The following is an 18,311-nucleotide window of genomic DNA, read 5'->3' as shown; positions in this document are numbered from 1 at the left end:
GTAGAGCTGATGGTGAAGGCCTGGGTGAGCCAGTCCTGAGGGTGTGAGAGTGGGAGATCTGGCCCAGCCCCTTACCTGCTGCAGCATTTGGGAGAATGTGTCCCGCACCTCAACTGGGAAGCACAGCAGAACTGGCTTTTGTAGTTTGGGTGCAGATGAGCAGGTCCAGAGGGCAGGAGAGCAGGAGAGCTTACCCTGGTGTGGGTGCAGAAGAGCTGGTAGACTGACCAACTCAGCTACTGTCCAGGCCCAAATCCAGGGCTTTGAGTTGACCCTCCCAACATCTACCTAATCTATGAACTGCTGGAGCACATGAAAGAATCAGTCCTGCACATCCAAAGGTGCAGGATCTACATGGTACAGGGCAGTAACAGGATATTCTAGAAAAGTCCCAGTGAGGATCCAGTATTGATGGTGTAGCAGAAGCCAGAGACTTCAAACCAGACCAATGACTCATTGCTATGAACATTTGCAAGTAAAGATGTGTGGACAAAGGGTGTGCTGTGGGACACACTGTGACTTACTACAGTTTCCATGACAAACTTTTTCTAATGCTTTGGTTTTTTTTTTTTTTCTTTGTTTTTATTTTCTGTGTGGGGGTTGCAAGGGTAGAGGGCAGATTCGAAGGGATGGGGAAATGAGTGGGATTGGGGGTGCATCATCTGAAATTTACAAAAATCAATAAAAAGTTTAAAAAATATTAGCAATATGTTAAATTTTCTCCATTAGAACTTATTTCGGCTGCATCTACAAAATAACCTGGGTAAACACCATCAACTTTCCCCACAGGTACCAACACAGGTACCCGCCTATTTGATCACCCCTTCTTCCATTCTTTCTCTTCTACAAATTTTCTACATAATAGCCAGAGTGAAGTTCTAAGTTGGATCATGTCCCTTTCCTATTTTAACCTTAATAGCTCCCATTACTCATTTATTTTCCATTCTTTGACAATTTCATACATGTATGTAATGTATTTTGGCCATTTTCATTCTCCATTATTCCTTCCCATTCACACTGAACTCCTTTCTGACAATTTCTCCTATTTTCATGCCTTTTTGTTATTGTTTATTCTATTTTCTTGTGATCCACTGAGTCTATTTGCATAAAGTTACCATTACTTCCAGGGATTGAACCTATGATCTCACACATGCTAGACAAGCACTGTACCACTGAGTTACATCACCAACCTACTCCCATCACTCTTAACCTCCCTCCCATGATTTACAAGGATCCATGGTTTATACAATCTGGCCCATTGTATTTTTCTAACCACATACAAGCCATTGTTCCTTCCCAGTCTGCTCTCTTTTTTCCTGACTTCCCTTCTCTTCAAACACCAAACCAACTGCTTCTGCTGAGCCTCTATACTATGTTTTCTTTCTCTCAGAATATTCTTTACTCTCCTTTTCTTGGCTGCCTCCTACATTCTTCAGACATCAGTTCAAATCCTGCATCTTCCACTAACTACCCCATCTAAAGTTGGTATCCTTCAGATACGTTCTGTCACTAGTTTCTGCTGTAGCTCCTATCACAACCTACAGGTATTTTGTTTCCTTCCAGAGAGAAGTAAATTCCCATTGGGGACTTTTTTCAACACTATCCCCAGTGCCTCAAACAGGCTGAAGCAGGAAGGATATCAGGGATGTTTGCAAATAAATATTTATTCCTTCTTGTACTTCAAACCATTGCCATTTTCTTGTCATACAGCCACAAACAGCTGTCTTTAGAGCTTTAAAAATTGAGCCACCCCAAGTCTGTATAAGAGGACTGATTACTTTGAAATGTTAATCAGTGAAAATTTTCTTTCAGGATAATTTAGCACAACTGAGTCAAAGTTTATTAGCATGGTGGCTAAGGGAGCAAGATTATAGTTTTATTGGCCCATTTCCTATGTCAGACAAACAGCAGATAGGTACAGTGAAGACTACCCTTGCCATTTATATTTTCAGGAGGGTGATTTTTTTTTCTTGTGTTTTGAGACTTTTTCAGTCTTTATGTTACTCTAGTTGTTCTGGAAATTCTTATGTAGGCCAGGCTGGACTCAAACTCACAGTGATCCCCTGCCTCTGAGGGCTGAGATTGAAGGCATATGCTACCACACTGAGCCAAGGAAGATGATCTTGAAGTTGGTGGAGAGAGAACAGTTTGTTGAATCTTCTAGGGTGAGACTGTAGGACTTATATTTAATATTTCTCATTGTTCCACATGTAAGACTAGATAAAAATTGTTATATTTCTCCCACTTTCTGCATTTCTATTCCCTAAACTTAAAGAGCTTGCTTTAAAAGACACCTCAGCTTCTCTGTGAGAATAGACCACATTAAATAACAGGGTAAATATATGTTGATACTGATCTCAAAAAAATTTATGTGTAGCCATGTTTTATTATAAGCTTTTATCTTTTCAATGTTCTCATTCTCTTTTACAGTGTAGGAGAAATTAATTTGGTTTTCTTTGTACTTTCAAGACTGAGAATGCAGAGATGAAGCAACTGCATGGGTAGCGAACACTAAAATAAAGCATGCCTTATGCAAGCAGCAATGCTTCTCCTACTATTAATATCTATGACCACCCATGAAGTAATTTTTTCCCAAGATGAAGGCACATGAGGTTACAGTATTTGGAAACTTCCTTCTGAGGGAACCTGGAAAGATTCTTCTTTGTGCCAGCGATGGGCAGCCTCTTGTCCTCAAGAGTCTTTGGTCCTGTGTAGAAAGCTTTAGTCTGAGTCTACTCACCTTCACCTAAGTTGTGTAAAAACAAGAAATTTCAGCAGTTTACACATTAAAAAATGTCACAAATATTTTGTTAGAGAAAAATATGGATAGCTCATTTTTTAATATTAAAGATCTTCTGGTGTTTGACTTGAGAGAATTATCAGAAATATAGAGGCAATGCATTTGGAAACTGTATTGCCCAATGTCCTAGTCAATGTTCAATTGCTGTGAGGAGACACCATGACCACTACAACTCTTAGAAGAGATTTTCAGAGGCTTAGTCCATTATCATCATGGCTGGAATCATAGTGGCATGCATGGCAGTCATGGTGCTGGAGAAGTAGTTGAGAGCTACATCCTGATCTGCAGGTAAAGAGAGAAAGATAAAGTTGGGTCTGGTGTGGGCTTTTTGAAACCTCAAGGCAAACCCTGAGTGATATATTTCCTTCAGCAAGGCCACACCTCCTAATCCTTATAATCCTTTCAAACAGTCCTACACCCTGCTGACCAAGCATTCAAGTATATGAACCTATAGGGGCCATTATTTTCTGTTTTTTTTTTTATTTTTATTTTTTGTTATTTTTGAGACAGGGTTTCTCTTTGTATAGCCCTGGCTTTTCTGGTACTTGCTTTGTAGACCATGCTAGTCTTGAACTCACAGAGATCCACCTGCCTCCCTAGTGCTAGGATTAAAGGTATGTGCCACCACTGTCTGGCTGCAAATTCATTTTTTATACATCTATAATTACTGCCTTTAAAAGTCGTGTGTACTGGAGTGGTGAAGACAGGATAGATAATTCGAGACCAGCCTTGGCTACACAGCAAGACCTAAAACAAAATAACTTTCTCCTCAGCCCCCATCCCCCACGACAACTTTGGAAGCTGAGGAGGTAGCTCTGTGGATGTAGTGCTTGAATTGAACTGCATGAGGACCTGAGTTCAATTCCCAGAATCTACTTAAAGGCTGGGCAAAGGAATGTAAGGTTGTAATTCTAGTGCTGGCAAGGGGATGCAGCTGAAGGGGCAGCCTGGACTATTTTGTGATCTCCAGGCCAGCAAGAGACCGTGGCCCAATAAATATATAAGAACCATGTGACATTAGAGCTCAACATTGACCAATCATTAACATAAAAATATTCTGCCAATTTTTCTTTCTTCCAATGTTAGGCCTACTAATTTTTCTTAAACTCTAACTACAGATCAGCTGGTAACTTCTTAAAGATTTGGATCCTATCTATGTCTGGTTAAATTCTCAAGCGTCTTTGTCTAGCCTTCCAAGCACACACCAGTATTTCCCCACATCCACATTTCTCAGAGAACTGCATTCCAGTGCACAAAATCCCTCATCCTGGTAAAGGATGACAAATTTGATCTGATAATTTTGATAAGACTGGAAGGACGTTCATGAGCCGTATTTTCCCTTTGGGGAGCACACTTGCCATTCGGTTACAATGCCACAGTTCCTCCTTTTCTCATACCTAGATATTAATATAGCTTTATTTTGTGGAAGTTCTGATTCTTGCTTCTTTCCCTTAGACATTTTGCTAAAATTCTTGTTTGGTGATGGAGATCAAACCCAAAGCCTCCAGCTAGCGACATGAGCCCTCTATTACCGAGCCCTCTAACCACAGTCTTTCAGATTCTATATACTTATCATAAAGGGGTAGATATTTTTAGGTAGAAGCCTTCTTTCACGGATGCTTGCCTCCTTTGGTTTTGCTTGTGATCTTGTTGGTTGCCAAGGGGATCAAGCCTGAGGCTCCAGTCGCTAGATCTTCCTAGAGACAAAAAGCGGGTGTCAATGAAAACCGAGCCTGAAGTCGCGGACCAAGGTCTCCTCTGAGAGCTCTCGCAGCTTCGGGGCACCAGGGACCGTCCAGGGTCCCGTAAAACTCTCTCCTGCCTCTTAGCCCTGCGCGCCCTCGCACGCCCCGCCCCGTGAGAGGCCGCGTGACAGACCCGCGGGCCAGCCAATGGCAGGCGGCTCCGCCTCCCAGCCCCCCCGTCCCCGCCCCCTTGCTCAGCTCGCTGCCACGTGACGCGGCCCGCCGCCAGCCAATCGGCGCGACCTCAGCCTCGCGCTCCGCCCCGCGCGCCGTGGCCGTTTGAAGTGACTAATTTCTGTCATATGACTGAGGCGCCCATGGGGGTGGCGGGGCGGCGGTAGGAGCGGGGGGCCTCCGGCGAGCTCCCAGCCGAGCGACCCCGGCGTGGTGGCGGCGGCCAGCATGGCCCCCACCCTGTTCCAGAAGCTTTTCAGCAAGAGGAGCGGGTTGGGCGCGCCGGGCCGAGACGCCCGCGACCCGGACTGCGCGTTCAGGTAGGGCGGCGCGGGCCCCCGAGGGGTCGCGGCCTCGGGCGGGGCGTGCGGTCCCGTGCCTTCCCCCCTTGGCTGTTGACGGCCCCGCCCGCGCCACGCGCCGCGGCCCCGCGCCCCGGCGCCGCGGGAGCCCGGCGGGCGGCGACCTCGCCCGCCGCAGGCCTCCGGGGCCGGCCCGGGAGCTGCCGCGGCCCCGCGATCGGCCGCCGGCGGCTGGCTTTGTGCGGGCAGCCGCGCGAGCGGCCAACCTGCGGAGCGCCGGAGGAGCGGGCGGGCTGCCGGGCTGCCGGGCTGCCGGGCTTCTTGGAAACTAAAATTGGAGCCGTGCGGTTATCGGGCCGGGCGACCTTAGTGTTATCGAAGGAGAAATACGAAACCGAGGCGGTTAGGGTTACTGCCGACGGGACTCGAGGAGAACCCGCCTTGGAACTAGCTGTCGACTTTTCTTTCCCCTCGTACACCTGTTACTGAAAAGGAGTCCCTTGCAAATGGAAAACGGTGGCAGTGTGTATGGGGCCTGGGGGTGGGGGGTGGGGGGGGTTGGTATTGCGGGCTTTTGTTCCTTTCTGATGCGGTACCTGTTGCTGGTACAGTAACTTTTTAGAATTGTCAGATTCTATAGAAGCATGGCTCGACGGTTAACTTCAACCTTCAGCCGTGGAATTGTATTTGAAGAAGATACTGTTTGTTGTGTCTTCCACAGTGCGCCGTGGAAACTTGCACATGTAACTAACTAGGCCAAATGTCACATAGCACGCAGACTTGGCAGTATAGCAGAGAACTCAGTTATACAGTAGTAGTAAAGGGAAGCTGTCAAATTTTGCAGCAAGCCCAAGTGTAAGATGTTTTATAGGTTTTAGTATTCTCGAAATTACCCACCCTGTCAATAATGCCGATCACATCAGGAAACAGTGTGTAGAATTGAATATTAAATGGCAAGTAATTTAACTCATATTTAATGCAGTCAAAAGGTCAGTTGTTACCCTTTTGGAAACATGCTTAATAAAAGAGTTTTCTAGTTACGGACTTTTCTCCGTAATGGGAAGTAAAATGTCTTGTGCCATGATCATCTGACATTTGTTTTCCCTTTGAAAAACGAAAGTGCAGATAACAGTAGATAATACACCAAGACACCTAGGGAGTCAAGAGGCCCAGGAAGCAAACTCTGGAGAGAGCTTTAAAAGATGACATTTGAATAGGCAACTGTTTCTATTTCTGTGCAAAGACTGACTTTGGGTAACCAAGATCACAAGAGTCTCAATTCCTTAATGTGAATAGAATTTACTTTTGGAGTAAGTGTTGTATATGGTTGTGTTATACTTTACCACCACCGAAGAACTTTCTCACCGAAGAACTTTCTCACCGGTTATCTCGTTGGATGTTTCACGGTAACCTTGTGAGAGAGAGCAAGTAGCAATGTAGATAACTTCATAATCCTTTTTCCAGCATGGAAGCCCAGTACCTGCGGTTCATCACAAAAGCTTGCTATGAAAACAAGACGAGTGTAATGTGAGAAAATGAAACTTCTGGATCACACACTTAGTGACTTGAGACCTAATTAATTCAGTTTTTAAAAAGTATCCTTGATCTATAAATACAACAAAATATGAATGTATGTAAGGGTACAGTGCTGTTAAGTGTGCACAGTTTATACTAACCACTCCACTGAACCTTCTCAACCATTCCATCAACCTAAAATTTCACTTTTGTCACACCTTTTTCTTAGTCCTTAACCTCTTTTCACCCAAACAAAATTTGGTTTTCTTTCTGTCATTACATTTTATATAAATGTAATTATAACTTATATAGCCACATGTCTGGCTTCTTTTCACCCAGAATGATGATTTTTATTTATTTAATTCTCTGTGCGTTGGTATGAAGGTGTCAGAGTCCATGGAACTGGAGTTATAGACAGTTGTAAGCTGCCATGTGGGGTGCTGGGGGAATTGAACCTGAGACGTTTGGAAGAGCAGCTAGTGCTCCTAATCACTGAGCTATCTCTTCATCTCTCCAAGCTCCAGAATGATGATTTTTGAGATGTGTCTTTGATGTTGCCTTTTAGTAGGTCCATTCATCCTTTTAAGTAGGTGTTCCATTGTATGTATATAACACAATTTTTTTTTTGTTTTTGTTCTCTGTCTTTGTCTCTCTGTGTGTGTATTTATATTTTTGCATGTGTGTGGGTGCTGAGTTTGATGATGGGAATTCTCTTAGATTTTCAGCTTATTTATTATTACTTATTAAGGCAGGGTCTCTTAGTAAAACCCAGGGCTTCCCTAGGTCGCTGGTCTTGCCAGACAGCTTGATCCTCTTGCTCTACCTTCTGGAGCTGGACTAACAGATTGACAGGTAGCGCCCACCTGATTCCTGTGGGTTTCTGGGGGCTTTGAACTCCCAGTCCTCAAACTTGCTGGCTAAGCACTTTAACCATTTGGTCATCTCTCCAGCCTCACAATTTGGTTATTTGCTTGTCAGTTAGAGGATATTTGGACAGTTCTGCTGTGAATATTTGTGTATGAATCTTAAATTAGAAACACCTGGAGGGGACAGGCATTCCACAAGGAGACCAACAGAGCCAAAACAAACAAACAAACAAACAAACAAACAAACAAAACTGGGGCCCAGAGGGCCCTACAGAAAGGACCATGCATGGAGAGGAGCTAGACCCCCTGCTCATAGGCAGCCCATTGGTTGCTCAGTTTCCAAGTGGATACCCTAGTAAGGGGTATAGGAGTTGTCTCTGACATGAATTCGGTGACTGTTTTTTTGATCACCTTCCTGGGGGGTGGGGGTTCAGCCTTGCCAGGCCTCAGTGAAAAATGATGCAGCCAGCCTTTATGAGACCTGATGGGCTAGTAGTGTCAGATAGAAGGGGAGGAGGTTCTCCCCTATCAGTGGACTAGGGGAGGGGCATAGGGGAAGGAGGAAGGGTGGCTGGGACTAGGAGGAGATGAGGGAGGGGACTACAGCTGGGATACAAAGTGAATAAATTGTAATAAATAACTTTTAAAAAAATTTTCTTTCTTATGGGTATAGATAGATACTGAACAGTAGAGTTGTTGGCTCATGTGCAAAGTTTTATATAACTATTTTAAAAGTTTCCAAACTTCTCTAAAAATAGTTGTTTTATAGTCCTAGTAGCAATATATTAAGATTACTTTTGCTACCAATCTCTTCAGTACTTTAAATTATCCTTTTAAAAATGAACGCTTTTGTATTGTGTTAAGAAACATAACTATCTTTAGTTATGTTACTGTCAACCAATTAAAGATTTAATTTTTATTTATTGCTGTGTGTATGTGATGTGTGTGAGGGGCGTACATGTGCCACAGTGAAGATCAGAGGACAAGCCTGTGGATTTGGTTCTCTCCTGCGTCTACATGAATTCTGGGAATGGAACTCAGGTCTCTAGGCTTGTAGAAGTACCTTTAACTTCTGAGCCATCTTATTGTCCCCTAATAAATTTTTAGTCTTAGGTATAGCTATTATGGGTTATATAGTAATATCGAATTGTTTTAATTTGCATTTTCCTAAGGTGTTGTCCAGCGTTTTTCTTATGTGAGCAGGGTTTGGAGTCATTGAAATTGTGTATGTACACATGCGTGCTCACATGCTAGTCAGCTTCTGTTAAACCTCTTTAGAAAATATTTATTTTATGTATGTGGGTTTTTCTCCTGCATGTATGTATGTGCACCATGTGCCCTCTGAAAAGGACATGGACGCCACAGGACTGGAGTTTCAGACAGTTGTTAGCTGTTGCCAGGAAATCAAACCTGAGTCCTCTGGAACAGCTGTTAGAGCTCTTAACCACTGAGCCATCTTTCTAGCCCCTTCAATTGTTAAATCATACAAAGGCACAAATGTTGACAACTACCTATTTCCAAGAGGCAGTTCCTAGAGCAAAGTAGTGTGCAAGGCCCAGTAGTGGTTAGCCACAGCAGGGCTTTATTATAAAGATACTTTTGACAAAGAAGCTTTCATGGTAAACCCATTAGAAAAGGTGGCCAAGGACTGCCATCTACTGTTACTCACTCTTAGGACTGCCCCTCCTGAACAGAGTCCTGTGGGCTTGCCTCATCTGTTTCTTGAGCTGGAGATGAGTTTCAAAGGTACCTTCGGATCTTTTTCAGACATTTGTAGAATTGATTTTTTTTCTTCTGAGATGAAGTCTCACTATGTTGTTCAAGCTTAGCTTGACCTCAAACTCACAGTCTTCTTGCCTCCATCCAGACAGATTATAGGCCTATGCCACCATGCCCAAGAGTCAGTATAAAATTGAAATGGTAATTTATTTGGGCAGTCTAAAGAATTGGAGAAAGAAGGTGCTGTCTAGAAGATTCTGCTTTGTGTTCTTTTCATTAGGCACTTTAAAGTGTAATATAAGAATGTAGTGTAAACCCAGTATCTGTGTTACATGTGAAGAGGGTTGCTCTAAGTATTTTTGTCTTAAAAAACTAATTTGGTGCCAGGTGTGGTGGGGCATACCTTTAATCCCACCACTCTGGAGGCAGAGACAGGTAGATCTCTGTGAGTTTGAGGCCAGCCTGGTCTACAAAGGGAGTCCAGGACAGCCAGGACTACACAGAGAAACCCTGTCTTGAAAAGAGAAAAAGAAAAAACAACAACACAACAACCAACTCATTTGGTGAAGAAGGTTGTTTTGAATGTGTATAGAAGTAATTATTCAAGTTTTCTGGGTTTTTGTTATTTTCCCAAATTAGTGTCTTAGTTACTGTGATGAAACACCATGACCAAAGCAACCTGGGGAGGAAAGGGTTTATTCGGCTTTTTTCCCATATCACAATTCATTATCAAAGGAAAACAGGACAGGAACTCAAGCAGGGAAGGAACCTGGACACAGGAGCTGATGCAGAGGCCACTCAGAAGTGCTGCTTACTTGCTCATTGTGATGTGCTCAGCCTTTCTTAGAGAACCCAGGACCACTAACGTAGTGATGGAATTACCCACATGGGCTGGTCCCTGTACCATTAATCACTAAGAATTGAAGTTCTTCCTCTCAAATGACTTTAGCTTGTGTCAAGTTGACATAAAACTATCCAGCAAATTTAGAAACATTTACTATTTGTAGCAGGAATTCTGTTGGTAACTACCTCTTTATATATCTTTCTGCATGTCTCTCTTGACTCTCTCCAAACTAAACTAATCCCTTCACTTTATAGTTAGGAGGAGGAAGAGGAGGAAATTACTAAATCCAAATTTTTCATCTTGACCTGCTAGCCTTCTTTTGAATTGATCTGAATTTAGATTTCTACCCTAGTGATATTTGTTGGTATAGATTTGGGAAATATTACCATACAGTGATTAAAGGTTTCTTATTCAGACAGCTTGATTTCCAAACTGAGTTCTAGCATTTAATTGCCACGTCCTCAGGTTTCATTCTTTTTATCATCCTAACATCGTAGATGCACTGCTGCTAGCCCTTTTGCATATCACTTATGGAGCAGATACACTGTATTCCAAGATTTCCAGCAAAAGTTTTAGAGAATCTATTCATATTCATATTACTAGTGAACTCACCCATGATTGTGCCTCAGTTGTCTTAGACCTGAGCCAGTGCTGAGGTGGGTGGAGTTTTTCTGATTGTGATTGTATACCTGAAGTTAGTAATATGATCAGGTTTCACACTAAATGTAGCTGAGATTGGGCTGGGGACACTGGGAAGAGTCTAGGCATCTGTTGCAAATACTTCCTTAAAGTTGTTTTGAGCAATAAATTGATAATAGATAAATCAAATGTTAGAACTCCCCAAACCCTCATTTCCCAGATTCCTTCCTTGCTGTACTTCTCCCTTTTCCCCCTCCCATGTTTCTCTTTTTGTTGTTTGATTTGGGGAGTTTTAGTGGTTTGACTGAGAAATGTTCTCCATTTCTCAGGTATTTCACTTGGTCCTTAGGCACTGGTGCTCTTTAGGGAGTTTTTTGAGACAGTGTTTTTCTCTATGTAGCCTTGGCTGTCCTGGACTCACTTTGTAGATCAGGCTGGCCTGGAACTCCCAGAGCTCCTCCTGCTCTGCCTCCCAGAGCATTGGGATTATAGGCCTGGGGAGTTCTAAGAGGGTAAACCTGCTGTTGGAAGTATATCACTGGAGGCAGGCTTTGAGATTTAAAGTCCTGGTGCCCACTTTCAGTATTCTCTGCTTTGTGCTTGTTGTTAAAGGGGTGATATTTCAGCTTCCTACTTCTGCTGATGTACCTGCCCCTTATTGCCATACTTCCCTGCTATGATGGCCTCTTAACCCTGTGGAACTGTAAGCACAAATCAACTCTGCCTTCCATAAGTTTATGCCTTGTCATGCATGGTATTTTATTAGGGTAACTAATACAGGTTTGCTTTTGTTTTGTTTTGAGACGTGTTGTCCTGGAACACATATTAACAAGCTTTTTGCCATGGCCTTGCTTATCCCCAGCTCTTCCCTCTCCCGCAGCACTGAGGTTACAGGCGCATGCTACAGCATCCAGCCTTTTACCTTGGTTGGTCTGGCCTGAACTGAGGTCCTTATGCTTGCACAATAGACACTTACCAACTGAGTTAGCTCCTGGACCTCATATTTTCCTTTAAAGCTTCAGTACAACAGGGCATAGTGATCCATACCTATCAATATCATTCAGGAGGCAGAGACAAGAGGATTGCTGCAATTTTGAGGCCTGGCTGGTCTACATTGTGAGTTCTAGGCCAGCCAGGGCTACATAGTAGGATCCAGTTAAAAAAAAAAGTGTAATAGAACTTTTATTTCTTCCTTTTCTTTTTCTTTTCATGATGGAGATGGATCCCAAGCCCTCACACATGTTAGGCAAGTGCTCTAACATGGAGCCACAGCCCTAGTCCTTAGTTGTTACCTTCTTGTGATATAATTACATCCATTGGTAATATCCTCACTAGCTTTTGAGTTCTGTAAGAGCATAGCCTCTAATTGATTTACTGCTGTACTTCTGGTGTCTGGCTCAAGAAGACAGTCACTAAATAATGAATGAAAAAAATTAACTATTGAGATACATTACATGAATGAAGTTCTCAAACTATAAAAAAATTAAATGAAAAATATTTTAAATTAGAAAAAGTTTTAATTTAGTTAAGATTATTCTTAATTATTTGCTTGATAATATTTAATAAATAATATAAACAAGTTTTCTTTGACATTGTTTGCCAATTTTGAGAAAATTTTAATTTTTTAAAAAGATTTTAAGAATGGCCTCATTTCCCAGAATAGATTATTATACCTTCTACAATACCACTCATAACAACTAGAGTAGTATAATAGTGTATTTACTGGTGTCATGCCTGGCATGGAGTATTGCTGACTGAGTAAAAGAATGTGGTCTCTTTTTGGTAATTTAGGGTTTAAAAACACAAGATGTTTTAATATGTTTTTTCCCTTTTTGAACATTCTAGACCCTTTGGCCTTATATGATTGTCAAGCAGACCTGTTGGGAGCTGGAGCAGCAGTTTAACCTAGCTTTGGAAGGACACCTCCAGAGCTCCAGGGACCTGTTCCCTGTACACACACTGCCTAATACTGAGTGTGCTTTGACATAGCAGCTTTCTATTCCATGCCATTCCAAATGTGGTTGGCTGCATCATATGTTTCTCCTACCTCTCTAATGTATTGGTTGGAGTAACAGGGCTGGAGTCAACATTTTGTAGAGGGATAATGAACTCAGTTTATACAATTGATGCTGTATTTGGAGGATGGGACTTTGAGGTTTGTTGGCCTGCTTTTCTCTTTATAAATGGTATATTAATTTTTTAAAGATTTCCATTTATATCAAGAAAGCGCAGCTTGTGAAGTTCATGAGGTGAATCAAATTGCAACCTGTTCACACAAGCCCTACAATATGGATTTGTTACTAGTTTTTAATTCTGTTTTTATGCTTGTTTGGCAGTCTTGATATTTATAGAATTAAGAGTGAAGGGCTAGGGAGATGGTTCAGTCAGTAAAGTGCTTGGCACATTATCATGAGGTTCTGAGTTCATGTACACCCAACACCCATGTAAAAACTTGGGCTCAGTGGTAATTGCTTGTAATACTTTCATTAGGGAGATGGTGACAGGAAGGTTCCTGGGGGTAGGAGAACCAGTGCGCTTCGGGTTCAAAGATTTTTATCTCAAAAATAAGATAGAACTCCATTGAGGAAGATGCGCAGAGCCAACTTCTGACCAACACACACACACATGCACACACACACACACACCACAATTCTAAATAGAAATTATTTTAGCTTAGAAAGTCAAAAGCATTATTCTGTTGCCTATGGCTTCCAATATTGTAGCTGAAAAATAAAAAAAGATACAGGAGTTTCTTGAATTTTCCTTCTAATAATTCAGAATAATAACTTGGGTTTTGTGTTTGGGGATTTTTTCCATTTAGTTTGCTGATACCCATTTTTTCAGTCTGGAGACATTTAATACTAGGAAATAGTCTTACATGATTTAATCACCTTTTTTTCTTTTTTTTGGAATTTGTTAGTAAGATTTTCAAGGAGAGGAGCTTCTTTTATTGAGCCTTTGGGTATCTTGGTTTCCCCACTTCCCCACAGCCTCCCAAATTTCTTTTTCTTTCTTTTCTGTTTTTCTTTTTCTTTTCTCTCTCTCTTTTGGCTTTTGGAGACAGGGTTTCTCTGTGTAGCCTTGACTGTCGTGGAACTTGCTTTGTAGACCAGGCTGGCTTCAATCCACCTGCCTCTGCCTTCCAAGTGCTGGGATTAAAGGCGGGCACCACCACTGCCCAGCCTTCTTCCCAATTTCTATGAGATTGGCTTTATATTGTACTTCTAGAATATCTTATAAATATTAATTTGTAGTGAATTATCCAAGTATATTTTAATTTCAACTACCATATTTTTAATTTTCAAAGGCCTGTTTTTACAAGTCTCTGTAATTCTTAATGACCTTAAGTGTGATGTTTGAAATTTTCTAAAGCAAATAAACATTTGTTCTTTGTGAAGGCTGAGGCCAAAAAAAGATGAAGAAGACATACTTGACAGTAAGCACACAGCAGTATTGCATTTTTTAAATTTAGTTTGTTAATGTTGTAGAGTACTGGCACTGGGAAACCATGTCTGAAACTCCAAAGAGAGGAGTGGTGGTATGGGAAGATTGAATCACTTCCCATTCAGTTTTCTTTTTACTCTTTTTTTTTTATTATTTATTTTTTGATTATTATGATTTTACTCACTTTGTATCCCAGCTGTAGCCCCCTCCCTTGTCCTTTTTATTATTACAGTTTATTCACTTTGCATCCCAGTGGTAGTTCCCTCTCCCATCCCCTCCCAATTCCACCCTCCCTCCCAGGGGAGGAGGACCTGACCTATCAGGTCTCATCAGGACTGGCTGCATTGTCTTCCTCTGTGGCCTGGTACAGCTGCACTCCTCCCAGGGGGAGATGATCAAAGAGTCAGCCACTGAGTTCATGTCAGAGACAGTTCGTGTTCCCCATACTAGGGAACCCACTTGGACACTGGGCTGCCATGGGATATATCTGAGCAAGGGGTCTAGGTTATATCCATGCATGGTCCTTGGTTGGAGTAACAGTCTCAGAAAAGACCTCTGTGCCCAGATTTTTTGGTTCTGTGGAGCTCCTGTCCCTTCCAGGTCTTTCTATCTCCCCGCTTTATCCCTGCACTCTGCCCAGAGTTTGGCTATGAGTCTCACAATCTGCTTTGATACTCTGCTGAGTAGTCTTTCAGAGGCTGTCTGTGGTAGGCTTCTGTCCTGTTCCCTGTTTTCTCCTGCTTCTGATGTCTATCTCATTTGCTTTCTGAGTGAGGCTGAGCAACTTCCCTAGGGTCCTGGTTGTTTAGCTTTAGGACTATAGATTTTAGTATGTTTATCCTTTATTATATGACTAATATCCACTTATAAGTGAGCATATACCATGTGTGTCTTTCTGCTTCTGGGTCACCTCACTCAGGATGATCTTTTCTAGTTCCCACCATTTGCTTGCAAATCTCATGATTTCCTTGTTTTTAATTGCTAAGTAGTATTCCATTGTGTAAATGTACCACAATTTCTGTATCCATTACTCCGTTGAGGGACATCTGGGTTGTTTCCAGATTCTGGCTATTATGCTATGAACATGGTTGAGCAAATGTCCTTGTTGTATCCTTGCACATATTTAGATAAATACCTAGGATTGGTATAGCTATATCTTGAGGTAGCACTATTCCTAATTTTCTTAGAAAGCACCAGATTGATTTCCAAAGTGTTTGTACAAGTTTATGTTCCCACCAGCAATGGAGGAGGGTTCCCCTTTTTCTACATCCTCTCCAGCATGTGTTGTCAGTTGAGGTTTTTATCTTAGCCATTTTGATGGGTGTAAGGTGAAATCTCAGGGTAGTTTTGATTTGCATTTCCCTGATGACTAAGGACATTGATCATTTCTCTAAGTGTTTCTCTGCCATTTGATATCCCTCTATTGAGGATTCTCTGTTTAGCTCTGTACCCATTTTTAATCTGTACCAAATTTAATTGGATTACTTCATTTGTTGCCGTTTAACTTTTTGAGTTCCTCATATATTCTGGATATATAGGCATAGGAAATATATATATGGGGTTGGTGAGGGTCCTTTCCCAGTCTGTAGGCTGTTTTGTTCTGATGACAGTGTTCTTTGCTTTACAGAAGCTTTTCAGTTTCATGAGGTCCCATTTATTGATTGTTGATCTTAGAGCCTGTGCTATTGGTGTTCTGTTCAGGAAGTTGTCTCCTGTGCCAATGAGTTCCAAGGCTCTTTTCCACTTTTTCTTCTAACATGTTTAGTGTGCCTGGTTTTATGTTGAGGTCTTTGATTCACTGGGACTTCTGTTTTGTTCAGGGTGATAAATATGGATCTATTTCCATTTTTCTGCATAGGACATCCAGTTAGACCAACACTATTTTTTGAAGATGCTGTCGTTTTTCCAATGTATGCTTTTGGCTTCTTTGTCAAAAATCAAGTATCCATAGGTGTGTGGGTTTATTTCTGGGTCTTCTATTTGATTCCATTGATCCACCAGTCTGTTTCTATGCCAGTACCATGCAGTTTTTATTACTGTTGCCCTGTCGTACAGCTTGAGATCAGGGATGGAGGTACCTCCAGAAGCTCTTTTATTGTACAGGATTGTTTTAGCAATTCTGGGTTTTTTGTTTTTCCTTATGAAATTCAATGATAATTGAAAGAAAATTTCCATATTTTCATTCAAGGTCTGTAAAGAATTGTGTTGGTATTTTGATGGGAATTGCATTGAATCTGTAGATTGCTTTTGGCAGAATGGCCATTTTCACTATGTTAATCCTACTGATCCATGAGCATGGGAGATCTTTCCATCTTCTGATATCTTCTTTGATTTCTTTTTCAGAGACTTAAAGTTTTTTTCAAAAAAACTTTCACTTGCTTGGTTAGACTCACACCAAGGTACTTTATGCTATTTGTGGCTACTGTGAAGGGTGTTGTTTCCCTTATGTCTTAGCCCTCTTGTCTTTTGTTTACATGAGGACTACTGATTTTTTTTTTCTTTTTTTAGTTAATTTTGTATCCAGCCACTTTGCTGAAGGTGTTTATTAGCTGCAGGAGTTCTCTGGTAGAATTTTGGAGGTCATTCATGTATACTATCATATATTATGCAAATAGTGATACTTTGACTTCTTCCTTTCTGATTTGTATCTCTTTGATCTCCTTTAGTTGTCTTATTGCTCTAGCTAGGACTTCAAGTACTATGTTGAAGATATACAGAGAGAGTGGGCAGCCTTGCCTTGTCCCTGATTTCAGTGGGATTGATTTAAGTTTCTCTCCTTTCAGTTTGATGTTGGCTATAGGCTTGTTATGTATTGTCTTTACTATGTTTAGTTATGTATTTTGTATCCCTGATATATTTAAGACTTTAAACATGAATGGGTGTTGGGTTTTGTCAAATGTTTTTTCAGCATCTAAGGAGATGATGATGTGGTTTTTCTTCTTCAGTTTGTTTATGTGGTGGATCACATTGATGGATTTCTGTATATTGAACCACCCCTGCATGTCTTAGATGAAGCCTACTTGGTCATGGTGGATGATATCCTTTATGTGTTCTTGGATTTGGTTTGCAAGTATTTTCTAGAGTGTTTTTGCATCAATGTTCATAAGAGAGATAGGTCTAAAGTTTTCTTTTTTTGTTAGGTCTTTGTATGGTTTAGGTATCAAGGTGACTGTGGCCTCATAGAATGAGTTTGGTAATGTTCCTTCTGTTTCTATTTTGTGGACTAGTTTGAAGAGAATTGGAGTTAACTCTTTTTCAGAGGTCTGGTAAAATCTGTGCTTTTTGTGTGTGTGTGTGGTTTTTTTTTTTTTGTTTGTTTGTTTGTTTGTTTTTGCAGGGGAGACTTTTGATGACTGCTTCTATTTCCTTGGAGGGTATAGGATTATTTAATCTATTTACCTGATCTTGATTTAATTTTGGTAAATGGAATCTATCAATAAAATTGTCTATTTCATTTAGATTTTCAAGTTTCATGGCATATAGGCGTTTGTAATAAGACCTAATGATTGTTTGGATTTCCTCACTGTCTGTCCCTTTTTTCATTTCTCATTTTGCTAATTTGGATAGTTTCTCTCTGCCTTTTAGTTAATTTGGCTAAGAATTTGTCTATCTTGTTGATTTTCTCAAAGAACCAGCTCTTGGTTTCATTGATTCTTTGAATTGTTTTCTTTATTTCTAATTTATTGAGTTCCACTCTGAGTTTGATTATTACAAATCATCTACCCCTCTTGGATGTGTCGGCTTCTTTTTTTTCCCCTAGGGCTTTTACAGTTTTCTTACACTTGTTTGTTTACATTTATTTTGCAGTGCTGGGAATTGTACTCCTCGAGTAGGTAGGCACTGTACCATTAAACTACACCCCAGCTCAATTTGTGAACACTCTGGTAGATTCACAATTTTTTTTTTACGTTATATTGGGCAAGGTAATGCCTAACGTTGTAGCATGCAGGAGCCCCTATCTCCAAATGAAAGCTGTAACAGAGTTGTAATTTCAATCTGCTACAATAGTATGCTGTTAACCATTCATAGTAATGTGGGTACATAAAAACATACTTTCAAGGTAACATTAACATAAATTCTGAAAGATTAGAAACAAAGAGTTAAGAAAAGATATGTAAACAGCCCCCCCAAAAGCTTGTATAGCTTTAGTTGCAGCATATAAAATTGAACTTAAAACAAACAAAAAAAAATGATTATGGTAAATACAGTTTTCTTAGATAGGTCAGTTATAACATGTTTTAGAATTATACAGAAGAGCCTGGT

The 18,311-nt window shown here is 41.1% G+C and overlaps 1 protein-coding gene across 2 annotated transcripts in view; it reads left to right on the top strand.

The window, feature by feature from the left end:
• The first annotated feature begins 4,841 nt into the window (after nt 1-4,841).
• Fnip1 (folliculin interacting protein 1) overlaps nt 4,842-18,311 on the top strand; it is an 81,721-nt gene continuing 68,251 nt past the window's right edge. For both annotated transcript variants that reach the window (XM_060363709.1, XM_060363708.1), the window contains exon 1: nt 4,842-5,039. In XM_060363709.1, coding sequence (XP_060219692.1) covers nt 4,948-5,039 — 92 coding nt within the window. In that variant the 5' untranslated portion in view covers nt 4,842-4,947. The remainder of the gene's footprint in view (nt 5,040-18,311) is intronic.

Source organism: Meriones unguiculatus, chromosome 11 (assembly GCF_030254825.1).
Source record: "Meriones unguiculatus strain TT.TT164.6M chromosome 11, Bangor_MerUng_6.1, whole genome shotgun sequence".
NCBI lineage: Eukaryota > Metazoa > Chordata > Mammalia > Rodentia > Muridae > Meriones > Meriones unguiculatus.
This window is presented reverse-complemented; position numbering and strand designations above follow the sequence as displayed.